Genomic DNA, 18,579 nt, shown 5'->3' on the forward strand with positions numbered 1-18,579 from the left:
AGTGGGGGAGGGGTGTGAGAGACAACCACACATGAGTGTTTCCCTCTCTTTCTCCCTCCCTTCCCCTTTCTAAAAATAAATAAATAAAATATTAAAAAAACTATTAAAATATTAAAAAAATAAAATCCAACCTCAGCTCTGCTTTATGAAAATAATTCCTTTTTACAAATTACAAATAAACACTTGTTAGCAAGGTGCCATATACATGCCTATCCATATTCAGCATTTAGAGTAAGGTAACAAAAGAAGTCTAGTATTTTTAGGTGGTCTTTGGAAAACACAAGCAGATCTACCTGCAAAGACATAAAGGTAGAGCAAGGATCTATTTGACTGCAACATTAAGATGAATTTATGAAGAAGGTGAAGAAAATGAATGATAGGTAGAGAACAAGTTATTTTATAGGTTTGATAAAAGTTCTCTTCTTCTGCTTTTTAGAACTCAATTAAATAAGAAATCTGTTAGTAGACTACATCATCTGACTACTTCCGTTTTACTAATTCCCAATGTGTCAGAAGTATAAGAAAGTTTAGTGTCAGTTTGTTCTGTTTTTTTCTGTCTCTCTGCTTCTATTTTGCGTGCTCATTTATTTTATTGTTTAGGTTCCACTTATAGGTGAGATCATATGATACTTGTCTTTCACTGCCTGGCTTATTTCACTTAGCATAGTACTCTCCAGTTCCATCCATGCTGTCGTGAAGGGTCAGAGCTGCTTCTTTCTTTCTGCTGCATAGTATTCCATTGTGTAAATGCACTGGGAGGGGCGGAATAATAGAAAAGGATCAAATCAAGGAACATGTATAAGGAACCCCAGGGCAAAGACAGCAGGTGGGGGAATTGAATGTGGGATGTGGAGGGTAGGTAGGGCAGGGGAGAGTAGTGGGGAGAAAATAGGAACAACTGTAATTGAACAACAATAAAAAATATATTAGTACCTCAAGGGGTTCCTACATAATGAAATCAGAATTGAAAGTTCCATTTGGTATGGAATAAGCTGTGTTTCTATCTTCTTTGGCTGGTTCAGCGGGATTGTTTGAAGCTGTGAATTTTGAAGGGTGTGTATAGATCTAATTTTAATTCAGTCCTACAAGTAAGGTTGAAATGATGCTATTGTTTAGGTTGCATGCCACAAACTTAGAAGAACCTTTTAGAATGAGTGTTTTTCCTATAAGTGACAAGAAAACCTGATTAGTACATTCTCATACCTTTATGTTTTCCTATAGGTCTTTGTTAATAACTATTATCCTTTCTATGAGAGTGCAGTGCAGATGTTTATTAATCAATTTTTTCCTTTTTATTAACAGCTAAATAATTTACTGAAAGTAGTGTGTATTGCCTAATATGCAAATGCAACCACATGAGGACAGTGTCTTATATAAATTTCCTTGTAGATAACTTCTATAATTTTTTGGTGGGTGAATTTATATACTCATTCTCTAAAAATCACAGGGAATAGCATCTAGGCATGGAAATGTAATTTAATATGAATCTGACTTTTTATCTTCAGCTTATACCTTTGCCCTACTAGTACGACTTCTGAGGTGAATACAAACATAAGAGCAAATGACTGATTTTAGTGAAGTGTAACAAGGATTTATGAGTTGGTCACAGAGCTGAGGACTGATCTTACCTATACAACTGGCCTAACTTTACACAGTAAACAGAAAGCACAGCAAAATAAGTTCATTAAGCACATTTAATAAATTCCTCTTGTGTTCTGAAAACAAAAAAGAAATATCAAAAACTTTGAGAAAGGAACAAAAATGAAAACTTCTGAACCTGAACTATCATAAAAAATTTATCTTTGGAAGTATTGAATATTTTGGAAAGCAGTTTTAGGAGGAAGGCATGATAGTGAGTGATTATCTAGAAACAAATTTTACTGTTAAATATTGTGAGGTTTTGACTGTAAAAATCTCAGGATCAACAACAAGTCCTCAATGCAATGGTGAGATTTTGTTTTCTTCTTTCTTAATAGGTGAACATTATACCATTGATTGCCAAAGCTGATGCAATTTCTAAAAATGATTTACAGAAATTTAAGTATAAGATAATGAGTGAATTGGTTAATAATGACATCCAGATCTATCAATTCCCAACAAATGATGAAAGTACTGCCCAAATGAACTCCTCAATGAATGTAAGCTTCCATTGAATATTAATTCTATTTTATATGTGGGAATAAAATATAATGTATGTTACAATATTAGTAATATTCCATCACTTGTATCTGACCAAGAGACTATAAATATGGTGCTTCCCTCAAATCCAATGTAGAAAATTTTTTTGATTTTGAAAAGTGTTCACTGAGAGTCAATTCTGTTTTTTGACAGCATTTTGAGATATGTTACATACCTATCTATGGTTTACCAATGAAAAGATACAATTCAGTAATTTTTAGACTATTTACAGATGTGTGCATCACCACAATCAATTTTAGAACATATTATCATCCGGAAAATAAACCCTATATTTTCAGCTCTTGTTCCCTACTGTCTGTGAGCCCTCCTCCCCACCAACCCTAGGCACCTACTAAACAAGTTCTTTCTCTGTAGATTTCTCTGATCTGGACATCTAATATGAATGGAATTGTATGGTAGTTGGCCTTTTCACATGCTTGTTGGCTATCAGTGTATCTTCTTAAAATATATGTTTGCTCAGATCCTTCTCTCTTTTTTAAATTGTGCTTTTGTCTTTTTATTGTTGAGTTATAAGAGTTCTTTACATATTCCATATACAAGTTCCTTATGAGATAAAAGATTTGCTCTAACAGGGGGACAGCAACCAGAGGGGAGATGGGAGGGAATTTCTGAGGAAAAAGGGGAAGGATTTACAGGAACTAGTGTAAAGGACACATGGACAAAAACTAAGGGGGGTGGAAATGGGAGGGAGGTGGGGGGCATGAGGGGGGTGGGCTGGGATGGGAGTAAAAAAGAATACAAAAATAATTAAATAAAAAAAAAAAAAAAAGAAAGCAAAAAAAAAGATTTGCAAATATTTTTTCCCAATCTATTAGTCATTTTTTGGTGTCCATTGAAACACAAAATTTAAACATTTTTATGAAATCTAATTTATCTTTTTTGTTGCTTGTGCTTTTGATATCATATCTAAGAGTATTTTGCCAAATCCATGATAATAAAGATTTACTTATATGTCACCCTGGCCAGGTAACTCAGTTGGTTAGAACATTGTCCTAATACACCAAGATTGTGAGCACGATCCCCAGTCAAAGCACTTAAAGAGTCAACCAATGGGTGCATGAATGCGTAGAACAACAAATCAATGTTTCTTTCTCAAATCAAAAAAAAAATTTTTTTTACAAATTTACTTATGTTTCTTATTCTAAGAGTTTTTTAAAATTGTGGTAAAATCCATATAATATGAAATTTATCATCTTAGACATTTTAAAATGTACAGTTGAGTGGCATTATAAATTCACATCGTTGTGCAATGATCATTTTCATCTTACAAAACTGAAACTCTGTATCTAGGATTCCTGGTGAACAAGGTTTTTTTTTCTTCCCTTGAATACTTTTAATATATTATCCCATGGCTTTCTGGCTTTCATGTTTCTGTTGAGAAGTCAGCTGTTCATTTTATTGGGGTTTCCTAATAATGAATGAATTTTTTCTTTTGTTGACGATATGAATTTTTACAATGATATCTCTGTTGGTGAATCTGTTTGCATTTATCTTGGTGTTTGTTATAATTTTGGATGTGCAAGTTATTGTTTTTCAATAAACAGTGGAACTTTTCAGCCAGTATTTATTTCTTTGAGTATCTTTTCTTCTTTTTTCTCTTTCCTCTTCTTCTGATATTCCCATTACCTATATGTTGATGCGCCTACTGGTGCCCACATTTCTCTAAGACGCTCTTCATTTTTTCTTGTTTCATCCTTTTCTTGCATAATCTCCATCTTTATGTTTATTTATTTTTTCCTTTGCCGGATCAGATACACTTTGGAACCCCACTACAAAATTTTTTATTTTCCATCATTGTACTTTTTAAACATGATTTTGAAGATCTTTTCCAAAAACCACCTCTAAGTCTTTATAATTGTCTTTCTACTCTCCATAATTTATTTATGCTATAATCATTTTTATTGCCCTCCTTATGCTTATTTTAGTTTTAGTCTGAGCTGTACCCTTGTCTCTAGTTCCTTGAAGTGTAAAGTTAGCTTGTCCATTTGAGATTTTTCTTCTTTTTTATGTGAGTTCATTGCTATAAACTTCTCTGTTAGTACTTTTTTGTTGTTTCCCTTTTTTTTCTCTGCTTTATTCCTCTCTGCCCTGCAACTCCTCCCACCAACATTCTGCACCCCCCACCTTAGTTCATATTCATGAGTTGTATATAGTTCTTTGGCTTCTCCATTTCTTATACTATTCTTAACTTCCCCCTGTCTATTCTGGGCCTACCATTTATGCTTCTTATTCCTGGTACCTTTTCCCTCATTTTCCCCTGTTCCTCCCACTAATAACCCTCCATGTGATCTCCATTTCTGTGATTCTGTTCTGGTTCTAGTTGTTTGCTTAGTTCTTGTCTTTTGGGTTCAATTATTGATAGTTGTGTTTGTTGTCATTTTACTGTTCATATTTTTATCTTCTTTTTCTAAGATAAGTCCCTTTAACATTTCATATAATAAGGGCTTGATGATAATGAACTCCTTTAACTTCATTTTATTTGGGAAGCACTTTAGCTGCCCTTCCATTCTAAATGACACCTGTGCAGAATAGATTAATCTTGAATGTAGGTCCTTGCCTTTCGTGACTTGGAATACTTCTTTCCAGCTCTTTCTTTCTTGAAACATTTCTTTTGAGAAATCAGCTGATAGTCTTATGGGAACTCCTTTTTAGGTAACTGTTTCTTTTTCTCTCACAGCTTTTAAGATTATCTCCTTATTTTCAATTTTGGGTAATGTAATTATGATGTGCATTGGTGTGTGCTTCCTTGGGTCTGACTTCTTTGGGACTCTCTGAGATTCCTAGACTTGCATATCTATTTCCTCTGCCAGAGTGAGGATGTTCTTGTTCATTATTTTTTCAAATGAGTTTTTAATTTTTTGCTCTTCCTCTTCTCCTTCTGGCACCCATATGGTTTGGATGTTGGAATGTTTAAAGTTGCCCTGGAGGTTCCTAAGCCTCTCCTCATTTTTTTGAATTCTTGTTTCTTCATTCTGCTCTGGTTGGGTGTTTATTTCTTCCTTTTGTTCCAGATTATTGATTTGAGTCCTGGTTTACTTCCCTTCACTACTGGTTTCCTGTACATTTTCTTTTCTTTCATTTTGTACAGCCTTCACTTTTTCCTCTATTTTGTGACATACTCAACCATTTCTGTGAGCATCCTGATTACCAGTGTTTTAAACTGTGCAGCTGTTAGTTTGGCTGTTTCTTCATTGCTTTGTTGTATTTTTTCTGGAGCTTTGATCTGTTCTTTCATTTGGGCATTTTTTTTGTCTCAGCACACCTGTTACATAGTAAGGGGTGGAGCCTTAAGTATTCAGCAGGGCAACCCACATTGCTGCACCGTGGTGCTGTATGTGGGGGAGAGATCAGAGGGAACAATGACACTTGCTCAGCTCTCTGCCAGCTTTCAGTCACTTCCTCCACTACCCACAGTGAATTGGGCCCAACTGATGCTTAATTACAGGTGATGCTCATAGGTGGGTGGGTTTGTATATGTTCTAGGACCCCGTGGGTCTCTCCAGTGAACCCTCCTATGAGGCTGGGAGTTTTTCTCACCACTGCAACCCCCACAGGTTTTTTCAGTCAGAGGTTTGAGGCTTTATTTCCCTGCACTGGAACCCTGGGTTGCTTGGTTTGTCTCACTCCCCAGGTATTCCTCTTGGTTTATCCTCACAGAAATGTGGGACCACCTGGTCCACCAGCCGTCACCTTGCTGCAAGTCCTCTCTGCCTCATCTAGACATTTCTATCCTTCCTACTGGTCTGGATGGATGTTTTTTCTTTAAGTTCTTGGTTGTTGGACTTCCATACAGTACAATTTTCTGGCAGTTCTGGTTGTTTTTGTTTTTAAGTGTGTTGTTGTCCTCCTTTTGGTTGTGAGAGGAGGCACAGTGAGTGTATCTACCTATACCTCCATCTTGGCCAGAAGTCACAAAATCTCATTTTCTTTATTAATAGTTCACTTTTATGGTATTTTTCCATTTCCCTTTATCCCCCATAGTGTCTTCCACCTCCACATATCACCCACCCTGATCTCATTTTTTAAATCTCCTTTTTAATGATTAAGAATGAAAAAATTGAATTACTTAACCTATAAACAATTTTAACAGCTTTTAAAGATATAATTGATATGCAAAACACCGTACATATTTAATGTATACAGTTTGATGAGTGGACGTATACAAATACCTGTAACCCATCACCACAATATTGGTTTAAACATAGCCAAAACTTCTCAAAGATTTCTTGTCTCCCCATCTGTTTTGTGGTAAGAAGACTTAACATGAATTTACCCTCTCAACCAATTTGGAATCGCACAATATTGTGATACTTCCCTGACTCTCACCATCAAGTAATTAACATGACCCTTTAATTGTATTTAGAATTCTTATATGTACATCTATGAGTATGTGTATATATGAAGCACTATTTATTATACACTTTATATCTTATGTGCATTAACTAATTATTATAGTTATAGATAGTCTTACTACTATCATAGTTTAACTTTATAATATAGGTAAACATGATTTGTACATTATTTTCTTGATATTATCTTTGCATTTCAGGGTAAAAATAATGTGAGAAAAATGATATGTCTGCTAAAAATCTTTTCTCTTTGTAAATATTTCCCACAGCATAATGCCTTGGTTCAGACTCGACTCAGTAGATAGTTTTCAGGACTTGACACTAATGCTTGCCAAAATCAGTTTGTACATATTTACTGCCAAGTAAAATCCAAGGCGGGGTGTATCCCTTGTTTGAATAAGCCTAATTTATTATTCCTGTCTATGTTATTTCCATAACAGCAATATGCCATGTTGATATAAGGGAACATGATTAAAATTGTCCTTCCTTTATAGAAGCATTTACCTTTTGCTGTAGTGGGGTGTATAGATGAGGTGAAAGTTGGAAAAAGGATGGTCAGAGGCCGACAGTACCCTTGGGGAGTTTTACAAGGTAAATATTATGATAGCAAGCAGGTTTGCTATGGACTGGTTATCTGTATGCATATGTATATATATTTATGTCTGTATACATATGTTGTACATACAGTATATATAGTATATGTACATTATCATAGTCTCAAAATATCATTTTAATTTGAGCCAATATTGGCAACTGTTGCTAAACAGTAAATTAGCAGTTAGTAATAAGGAGCACAGATTCTGTTTCATTTAGGCTCATGCTTACTTATGATTTATTCTCATAGGAGTTTGTTGGATGGTGCTTTAGGCAAAAATTCACAGAGACTGGACAGAACCTCCTTATTTATCCCAGTTTTCCTGCTGTATATTAACTCCTTATGCTGGAAAGTTCTTTGAACAAAAGAACTTTGTACATAATGATACCTAAATATTGGTCTTTAAAACATGTTACATGAATTAAGCACTAACCAATTTATAAAACATTTAAAAGTGGTCACAAGAAAAAAGGAATGGTAAACTATTTTAAAAAATAAAGTAGTATAATTTACCTTTGGATTACACCCAGACATTCATATTAGTTATCTGGCATCATGATGAGTTGGAATATTATAATAGCCAGTTATTTATTGTCTAGTTAATATGCTTGTAATACTAGTTATGGGGGATTGGATTAACTCTATAACTCTACCTGTAATAGTTTCTGAATATTGCTTTTAAATCGACACATTAGAATATTTTTAATTTATGAAACATAGTTAAAAAGAACATATTTTAAGGCATATTAAATTTGGGTACAATGTCAAACACGGTACACAGTAGTTGTGCTCAGTTTCCGGATGTGACAAACAGAGGAGAGAGGCATGTGAGTGTATTGACTTATTTTGAATATTGACTCATTCAGTCTCGTAGGTGTCTTACATAAATAGAATATAACTTATGCATGTAAATATAATAATCTTTATGTTAGCAAAACTTACTTTAATGAAACTATTTACTTCAGTGAGACTATATTAATTCTTTGTTAGCACTTTGTTAAATATCTTGAGTGTAGTTTGTAAAATACTAACACAATTATCAATGAAAACTTACACCATATATTAAAAACACATGTTATTTAACCATTTCATATTTATTCTTTGGCTTATAAATTTAAAGCAAATTTTCTGGTCTATAAATAAAGCCTATCTATAATTGGAATGTACTGTATAATCATAGTTACATGGTTAAAACAATTGTAGTTATTAATCAAAATGATCTCTTAGCTGTTGTTTTAAATGTTTTTCATGTATACATTTATTCAGTAAAACTCACTGAGTGCCAGGGATTGATAATGTGTTGTGGCTTTATTATTTCTCTGTCTAGTGGACAATGAAAATCACTGTGACTTTGTTAAGCTCCGGGATATGCTCCTTTGTACAAATACGGAAGACCTGAAAGAACAAACCCACACCCAGCACTATGAACGTTATAGGTGCTTCAAACTACAGAAAATCGGCTTTACTGATGTGGGTCCAGACAACCAGCCAGTTAGGTGAGTAGAGATTTCGCTAATGGGTGATTTACAAAGCCCCTACAGTCATGAAATACAACTAGTTGGGAATGATAATAACTGTATGTCTGATAGCCTGCCTTAGTCTGAACACTGCTTTCAAATCATCTTCAGACTTAGACGACATTTGTAAGAGCAACATAATGCAAGGGCTCGTTTATATGCTAAAATATGTATATCCAACATGTGTATATATTAAAGTGTATACCCAAAAGAGAAGTTTAGGAAGTAAATTGACAAATATTAGCAAAGACTGACAAAGGTTGGCAAAGGATTTTGAGAAGGATGAAAAGAATATTGAGGACTGGATGGAGGAAAGAGGAAAAGCAGCTGCATAATGTCATGGAAGTCAAGTGAAAATAGTTGGAGGGTACGTGCGTTTAGCTGTATTGAAGAGGGATAGGGTTTGTGCTGCAAAAGAATGACAGTTGTGTTAGTTCTGGTACTTTGAGGACAGCTGAAATTGAGCTGGTTATCTTAAATGAATCATAGTTTGAAAGATACCTGGTTCTATTTTAATTATTTTGAGAACCTCATAAAATAGAGCTTCCCCCAAATTTTATTGTGAAAAGATGTGAAGAAGTATGATATAATGAAAAGTGGTGGGAGCACTAAATCATTGACACAACTGTTTTCACAATTCCAGTACTCTTTTTATATACTGTCTATATACTCTCATATTCAATATTGCACCTATCTCATGATGTAGAAATTTCCATTTCTATGCATGGAGAATATTAGTAAATGTTCTTACGTGGGAGTGAATATATCATATGTATATTACATGTTTATTTATATTTTTATTTCATTATGAAATAATAAAAATTTCTTTTTAGCTTTCAAGAGATCTATGAAGCTAAACGACAGGAGTTCTGTGATCAGTGCCAGAGGGAAGAAGAAGAACTGAAGAAGAAGTTTATGCAGCGAGTAAAGGAGAGAGAAATAGCATTTAAAGAAGCTGAAAAAGAAGCAAGTATTTCTAATTTGATATAATTTATATTAATGTTTAGCTGTCCTATTAATTTGGGATATTTAATATCAATAAGTTATTTGATGTTTTTGAAGAATACTTCCTATTTTTCAAAAAGTAGCTTAGGTTTTGAATGCAGCCTTTAAAAATTATAGGTTTTTTTTAGATCATTTGGATAATTTTTTAAGTATATTTTATTGATTAGGCTATTACACTTGTCAAATTTTTCTCCCCTTTATCCCCCTCCACCCTGCACCCACCCTCCCTCCAGCATTACCCTGCTTTAGTTCATGTCCATGGATTGCACATAGAAGTTCTTTGGCTTCTCCATTTCCTATACTATTTTTAACCTCCCTCTGTCTATTTTTCCCTACAAATTATGCTTCTTATTCCCTGTACCTTTTTACTCCACTCTCCCCCTCCCCATCCCCACTGACAGCCCTCCATGTGATCTCCATTTCTGTAATTCTGTTCCTGTTCTAGTTGTTTGCTTTTGTTTTTTAGGTTCAGTTGTTGATAGTTGTGAGTTTGTTGTCATTTTACTGTTCATATTTTTTTACCTTCTTTTTCCTAGGTAAGTCCCTTTAACATTTATAATAAGGGCTTGGTGATAATGAACTTCTTTAACTTGGCCTTATCTGGGAAGCACTTTATCTGCCCTTCCATTCTAAATGATAGCTTTGTTGGATAGAGCAATCTTGAATGTAGGTCCTTGCTTTTCATGGCTTGGAATACTTTTTTCCAGCCCCTTCTTGCCTGTAAGGCCTCTTTAAGAAATCAGCTGACAGTTTTATGGGAACTCCTTTGTAGGTAACTGTCTTTTTTTCTCTTCCTGCTTCTAAGATTCTCTCCTTATCTTTAATCTTGGGTAACTTAATTACGATGTGTCTTGGTGTGTGCTTCTTGTATCCAGTTTCTTTGGGACTCTCCAAGCTCCCTGGACATCCTGCAAGTCTATTTCCTTTTCCAGATTGGAGATGTTCTCCTTCACTATGTTTTCAAATAACTTTTCAGTTTCTTGCTCTTCTTCTCCTTCTGGCACCCCTATGATTTGGATGTTGGGACATTAGGTTGTCCTAGAGGTTCCCCCTTTTTTTGAATTCTTGTTTCTGCTTTTCTGGTTGGATGTTTATTTCTTCCTTGTGTTCCAAATCATTGCTTTGACTCCCGGTTTCCTTCCTTTCACTGTTGGTTCCCTGTATATTTTCCTTTATTTCACTTTGTGTAGCCTTCATTTCTTCCTTTATTTTACAACCATATGTAATCTTTTCTGTGAGCATCCTGATTACTACTGTTTTGAACTCTCTATCTGACAGATTGTATCCTCATCACTTAGTTCTTTTTCTGGAGTGTTGATCAGTTCTTTCATTTGGGCCTTATTTCTTTGTCTCAGTGCATCAATCTGGATGAATGGTTCTTCTTTAACTCCTCAGTTGCTGGACTTCCACGCAGTTTGATTATCTGGCAGTTCTGGTTGTTTTTGTTTTTAAATTGGTTGTTATCCTTATTTTGGTTGTGTAAGGAAGCAAAGTGTGTCTACCTACACCTTCATCTTGACCCTCAGTTGAGAATTTCCTTTTTAATAAGTCCTAAAATAAATCTGTAAACCTATGTATCTTTTTAAAAAATATTTTATTTATTCATTTTTGAGAAGTGAGGAAGAGAGAGAGAAAAAGAGGAGAAACATCTATGTCAGAGAAAAGCATCGATCAGTTGCCTCTAGCACATGCTCTGACTGGGGACTGAACCTGCAACCTTGGCATGTACCCTGACCAGGAATCAAACCTGTGACTTTTTGCGTTGTGGGCTGACACCCAACCAACTGAGCTGTACCAGTCAGGGCAAAACCTGTTTAGCTTTATTTTATTTATAATTTGAATTTTCATGCATAAAGTTTAATTTGTAAGAAATTTAAGCTATTGACTTCTGGGAAGTCATGTACTTTCTAATACTACTACTGCATTAGAAAATTTTCTACATTTTTAAAATAAGCAGGTAAATGTTGATTAAGGCAAGTCTTGATTAATTAAATCAAGTTGGTGAACTTTTAGTTGGTGAACTATGTGGGTTACTTTTTTATTTCATTTCATTCTATTTCCAAGGTAATGGAGAAAGAGGTTACTAATATATTTTTGATTATTTACCACTGATAGATTTTGGCAAAGGAATCATAGATATTTTTCTCTCAAGTGAGTATGTTTTCAGTTTAAGAATATTCGGTTTTAGTAGGTGTATTAGAATACAAATTTCTTTTTCAACAGAGACAAAGTAATGATTAGGTGCTGTATACCCGATGTCTCAGTCCAGGGCAAGTGAACTAACTGTAAGTAATAGAAAGTCCATTAGCTTTGGTAGAAAGGGGTTCTTATTTTTGCCTGTGCATGTTCTATTGTTCCAGTGTCACTGGTTGAAGAGACTATTTTCCTCTCTTCAACCAGCGACACTTCTCTTCAACAATTTCCTCTGATTGCTTTTGCTTGTTGTCAAAGACCAGTTGACTATGTGTATGTACATCTATTTCTAAGCTATTGTGTTGCATTGACCTGTTTTGTATTCTTTCAACAATACTACGTTTTTTGACTACTGTAGCTTTAGTCGGATTTCTATAGCCAGTCTTGAAGTTGAGTAGCATCAGTCCTCCAACTCTGTTCTTCTGCAAATATTGTGTTGGCTATTCTGGGCCTTTTGTTTTGCCATATAAACTTTAGAATCAGCTTATCAATATACATAAAATAACTTTCTGGGACTTAGATGGGGATTGCTTTGAATCTTTAGTTATGTGGGAAGAATTGACATCCTGACAATATGTCGTCTTTTTATTCATGAACATGGATTATCTCTCCATTTATTTCATTCTCTGATTTTTAAAATCAGAGTTTTGTAGTTTCCTACTGTGGGTCTTGTGTATATTTTGGTAGTTTTATACCGAAGCAGTTTGTTTTGGGAGCTACTCATGCAGGTGGTATTGTGTTTTAATGTCAAATTCTCTTTGACATCTCAGTGCTGATGTATAGAAAAGCAGTGAACCTTCAAGGATTGACTTTGGGTCCTGCAACCTTGCTGTGATCTCATTAGTTCCAGGAGGTTTTTTTGGTCAACTCTTTTTGGATTTTCTACATTGATGATCATGTTACCTGTGAAAGTGACAGTTGTATGCCCTCCTTCCCAATCTGTATCTATTTTGTCTCCTTCTGTTGTCTTACTGCATTAGCAAGGACTTCCCGTACAGTGTTGAAAGGGAGTGGTAAGAAGGGCTAGCCTAGCTTTGTACCTGTTTTGCGGGAAAACTTCAGGCTTTTCACCAGGGTAGTTAATATTTGAAATATTTATATACTAGGATACAGTTTAGCTTTCTCTGGTTTCTACTCTCACCCTGCCATCTATAAAAGAATCGATTTCTCCGTGATTTTTGCCATCACTTACAGATACCACACTCACATCCCCAGCATCTCCAGTCATTCTTCTTGCCATGGTATCTAGATGCTCATTTGCTTGTCACAGCTGAAGTTGTGATTCCAAGAGACATCTGATTCCAGGAGAGGAAAATATAATCTTTATTTAGAACCATGGATCTTAACCTTACCTGCATACTAAAATCACCTGGGGAATGTTTTAAACCACTGATACCTAGGCTCTGCTCCAGATAGTTTGATGTAATTGATCTGTGTGCAGCCCAAATATTGAGAGATTATCAAGATCAGTGAATAATTCTAATGGGCAAACAGGGTTGAAAACCACTGGTGTCAGCACTGTGTTTGTGTTCTTCACAGCCATATACATCAAATAATTAATATTATGGCAGTAGAATCCCTTGGCCTATTTGTTTTTCAAAAAGTTAAAAGGCAAATAAACTTGTCTTTTATAGTATTAATGCTATACAAGCCATAGCTTTAAAATGCATACCTCCTCTGAAGCACACAAAAGCAATCCCTATGTTGTTGAATAAAGTTGTGTTAAAGGCCTAGGCCCATCTCTAATGGAGTCCGAGCTGGTATCATCTTTTTCAGATGGCTAATTTCACTTATTTTAAATCGCACAGATTAAATGAGACCTCACAAGTAAATAAAAAGTAACTGAATGAGGTCCTTGAAGACTTTTGTTTCTTTCTATAGGTATGCTGATTTCACTTAACAGGAAAATCATGACTTTCTTTCAAAAGGTCTTTATCAATTAAAGTCTCAACAATTATTTCATAGTCCATGTTATATTTTAATGTATATCTTTTTAGTGAGTATTAATTTATTCAACTTCATTTGAACAGACTTGTGGGTAAGTGCAAAGTGAGAAAATATACCTCATTTGGAAAAACAAGGTATTTAAAAAATTGAGTGTTGTTTATAGCTGTAGGTTTTTTTATATTTGGTTCAATGGGGACACTATTAATATTTAATTGATGACAATTGTATATCTGAATGTTTCTTTTAAACATAAATGTTTGAGTTAGTTATTCAGCTCAAGCTCTACTTTGATGATTAATGTATGCTTGATAACCAGAAAAAAGCCATGTTCCTGGGGATGGGCCACACACTGTGCTTTGAGTCATGGCTGCATCTTCGTTTCACAGCTACAGGACAAGTTTGAGCATCTTAAAAGAATCCAGCACGAGGAGACAGTAAAACTTGAGGAAGAGAAAAGACAATTGGAGGAAGAAATGATGAATTTTTATAAAATGAAGGCTGGCTCTGAAACACCGCAGACCCCGGGTTACACCAATATAAAAAAGGACAAAGATCGTAAGAAATAGTTCTCTCTTAACCGTTCTCTGTTGTCGAGCCCTGTCGCCCTTTACTCTGTCTTCCTGAGATTGTCTTCACGGCTCTGATGAAAGTTCTACCAGTTTTTAAAAACTTGCTTATTGTGCGTTTTCTCTGGCTCTCAAGAGCGGGCACCTTGTGAGCTGCTGTATCATCAGCATTTAGAACAAAGGTTACCACAGGGTTGGCGCTCAGTAACGCTCAATATGCTAAATGAAAATCAAATCAAAGAAATATACAGCACAGTGTAAAAACTGTTGATTAGCATAAAAAATTATTTTAGCATAGCATTGTTTGTGGCTCACATATACAAGTATGGTTATTTTTTTTATCGAGGTAGAAGATTTGTTGGGGGGTCATAGGCATAAAATATTGTTACAAAAAGCTGCTTCTTAGGGATCATTCTCCTTATCAAAATCTACTGATAATTATTTCTTGATAGTTTTTATTAAAATAAAAGATTAAATTTTTTATTAGAACTATACTTTGATGTCGGTCCTTATAAAACTACAATATGCAGAAGTTAGAGGGAGCCAGAGAACAATGAGAAACCATAAGTAACATTTTGATGCCATTGTGCCTTATACATTTTGGAAATGTATTAAAACACAAGTTAGCCAAGTATTAGAAAATAAGGTTATTTTTTTGTTAATTTCAAAAATTTCCTTCCAGCATCAAAGCCATACCAGTTCTGTAATACATGTAGTGTAGTGTTGTGAACACTTGTAAATAGCACATTATTAAAAACACACTTGCAAGCTGCATTGAGCACAACGTTGTTTCAATGACTGGAAGTGATATTATGTTCACATATAATTAAAATATTTCTAAGTATGCTTCTTTTATGCTGCATTCATACTGTATAGTTTTATATCCATGAATGGAAGTGATACGCATTATGAATATTCATTTAGTGAGGTGTTCGAGAAGACCTGTGATAAAGTTGTTTCTAAGAATGCCACTTGCTATCTGCTTTCAGTTGGCTGTTAATAGCACTGAATGAAAGTGATCCTTCTTTTGTAAAGCATGCAGTAAGGTGTTTTAAAAACATTTATAATGAAGGTATGTGTATTTCCATAAGTGCTACTTGCTGATTGTGTTCAGACCAGTTATATTGCTGAATAAAAGTAATTCTTATTTTGTAATGAACGTAATGAAGTGTTTAAGAATGCTTGTAACAAAGCTGTTTCTAAAATCTTTAATGCTAAATACATTCAGAACAGTTTTAAACAAGCGAATGGAAATGGGCCCTATTATGTAACGTATGAAGTCATTAAGCACATTTGTAGTAATGGTACTTGTGAGACTGCCACTTGCAAGCTGCATTGAGAACTGTGCTATATCAGTGACTGGAAGTCACTGTAATAATAAGTGCAGTGATGCAATTCAGTCCACATTATATAAATATGTTTTTTAAGAATGTTATTGGGAAGCTGATTTCAGAGCAGTGTTAGATGAGTGAATGGAAGTGATCCTAGTCTCTAATGTATATAGGAAGTTAGATAACATCTGCAATAAAAATGTTTCTTAAAATGTTACTTCCATGCTGCATTCACATCAGGGTTCTATCAATAAAAGGAATTCATCTTCACTGTGTAATACAGGTAGTGATTTGTTTAAGAACATATGTAGTAGAAGGTGTTCTAATTTTGCTATTTGCATGCTGCATTAAAACTAGTTTTATATCAATGAATGTAAGTAATCTTTCTGTACTGCAGGTAGGGTAGTGATTCAGAATATTTGTAATAAACATATTTCTACAAGTACAACTTGTAGGCTGTGCTGTTTCCATATTTTGTCAGTGAAGGGAAGTAATCCCCCAACTTGCATATATGTAATGAAATGTATACACACTTGTAATGAAGATGCTTATGGCGAATGCTAATTGCAAACTTTATTCAGACCCATGTGGTGTCAGTCAATGTAGGTGACTCCCCCATTCAGTATGTAAGTATTGAAGTGTTTAAGCGCACTTTAGTAAAATGGTTCTAAAAATGCCACTTGCCAGCTACAATTAGATCACTGTGCTGTGGTGCATTTTATATCAGTAATAGAATTACACTGTAATGAATGTGGTGGTGATAAAGAATACTTCTAATGAAGATGTTTTTAAGAAAGCCCATTGTAAGCTGCATTTAAACCAGTTCATCAGTGTATGGATGTGATTCCCACTGAATAATGAACGTAGTGATGTTATTACAAATAATCCAATTAGACACATTTATAAAATGCTGCTTTCAAGCTTTGTTCACACCAGTGTTCCATATGTGGGAGAATAAAAATGATCCCCTTCCTGTAAGGCATAGAGTAAAATGCTTTTGAACAGTTGTACTAATGATGTTTCTAATAACACAGCTTGCAAGCTGCATTTTGACTACTGTTATTTCAGTAAATGAAAGCAACACACATTCTGAAATTCATAAAGTGTTTAAGAACACTTGTTTTAAAGATGTTTCTAAGAATTCTACCTACAAACAGTTTGAGGACAGTGTAATGGTCAAGAATGTCAGGGACACTAATCCTGTATTGAATACAGTGAAGTAATTATGATCTCTTCAAGTACATATATATCTAAGAACAGTGAAAATATACATTTTAAGTCTTATATGTTACAGTTTAGACTAGTTGTATCGGTGAATGTTGTATCAAGAACATTTTTAAAATATATTTTATTGATTATGCTATTACAGTTGTCCCATTTTTTTCAGTGCCCTCCCCTTTATTTCCCTCCACTCTGCACCCCCCTCCCACCATCATTCCCCCACCTTAGTGTATGTCCTTGGGTCGTACATATAATTTCTTTGCATTCTCCATTTCCCATACTATTCTTAACCTCTCCTTGTCTATTTCATACCTATAATTTGTGCTGCTTATTCCCTGTACCTTTTCCCCATTCTTCTTCCTGCCCCACTGATAACCCTCCATGGGATCTCTATTTCTGTGAATCTGTTCCTGTTCTATTTGTTTACTTAGTTTGTTTTTGTTGTTATTTTTTAGGTTCATATGTTGATAGTTGTGATTTTGTTGTCATTTTACTGTTTGTATTTTTTTAAAGATTTTATTTATTTATTTTTAGAGAGAGGGGAAGGGAGGGAGAAAGAGAGAGAGAGAGAGAGACATCAATGTGTGGTTGCCTCTCACGTGGCAACCACTGGGAACCTGGCCTGCAACCCAGGCATATGTCCTGACTGGGAATCAAACTGATGACCCTTTGGTTCGCAGCCCATGCTCAATCCACTTAGCTACACCAGCCAGGGCACTGTTTGTATTTTTGATCCTTCTTTTTCTTAGATAAGTCTTTTTAAAATTTTATATAATAAGGGCTTAATGATGATGAACTCCTTTAACTTCACCTTATCTGGGAAGCACTTTATCTGCCCTTCTATTCTAAATGATAGCTTTGCTGGATAGAGTAACCTTGGATGTAGGTCTTTGGTTTTCACGACTTGGAATACCTCTTTCCAGCCCCTTCTTACCTGCAAGGTTTCTTTTGAGAAATCAGCTAATAGTCTTATGGGAACTCATTTGTAAGTAATTGTCTCCTTTTTCCTTTCTGCTTTTAAGATTCTCTCCTTCATTTTAATCTTGGCTAATGTAATTATGATGTGCCTTGGTGTGTTCCTTCTTGGGTCCAACTTCTTTGGGACTCTCTGAGCTTCCTGGATTTCCTGGAATTCTATTTCCTTTGTTAGATTAGGGAAGGTCTCCATTATTTGTTCAAATAATGGATTTTTTGGGGGGGGGTAACAACCAATCTAAAATCAATAAACACCCAGAAGTGCCAGAAAATCAGTCTACATGGAACTGAAAACCAAGGAACTGAAACAATCAATCAGAACAGCCAGATTGATAAGCAGTGGTTGGAGAGAACCAGGCGCTGGTGAATACCTAAGGCCCCACCCACTTACAGCTTAACAGGTGCTCTGAGAAAAAGAAATATGGCCCAAATGAAAGAACAGAGCAAAACTTCAGAAAGAGAGCTAAGTGTTGAGGAAATAGCCAACCTCTCTGATGGGGAATTTAAAGCCCTGGTAATCAAAATGCTCACAGATCTGATTGAGCTTGGTTGAAAAATGAAAGAACAAATGAAAAATGCCCAAAATGAAATAAAGCAAAATTTTCAGGGAACCGACAGTGACAGGAAGGAAACCAGGACTTAGATCAACAATTTGAAACAAAAGGAAGAAATAAACATCCA

General features: G+C 34.9%; 1 protein-coding gene across 7 annotated transcripts in view; it reads left to right on the forward strand.

The window, feature by feature from the left end:
* Positions 1-16,649, forward strand: part of SEPTIN14 (septin 14) — a 43,088-nt gene extending 26,439 nt beyond the window's left edge. For 6 of the 7 annotated variants that reach the window (XM_037153139.2, XM_053672187.1, XM_053672189.1 and 3 more), the window contains 5 exons: positions 1,977-2,138; positions 7,043-7,139; positions 8,471-8,639; positions 9,494-9,626; positions 14,192-16,649. In XM_037153139.2, the coding sequence (XP_037009034.2) occupies positions 1,977-2,138; positions 7,043-7,139; positions 8,471-8,639; positions 9,494-9,626; positions 14,192-14,371 (741 nt within the window). In that variant the 3' untranslated portion in view covers positions 14,372-16,649. The remainder of the gene's footprint in view (positions 1-1,976; positions 2,139-7,042; positions 7,140-8,470; positions 8,640-9,493; positions 9,627-14,191) is intronic. The other variant, XM_037153142.2, reaches the window with a different exon arrangement.
* The last annotated feature ends 1,930 nt before the right edge of the window (positions 16,650-18,579 follow it).

This window comes from Artibeus jamaicensis, unplaced genomic scaffold, assembly GCF_021234435.1.
Source record: "Artibeus jamaicensis isolate MK-2021 breed Jamaican fruit bat unplaced genomic scaffold, CSHL_Jam_final contig_729, whole genome shotgun sequence".
NCBI lineage: Eukaryota > Metazoa > Chordata > Mammalia > Chiroptera > Phyllostomidae > Artibeus > Artibeus jamaicensis.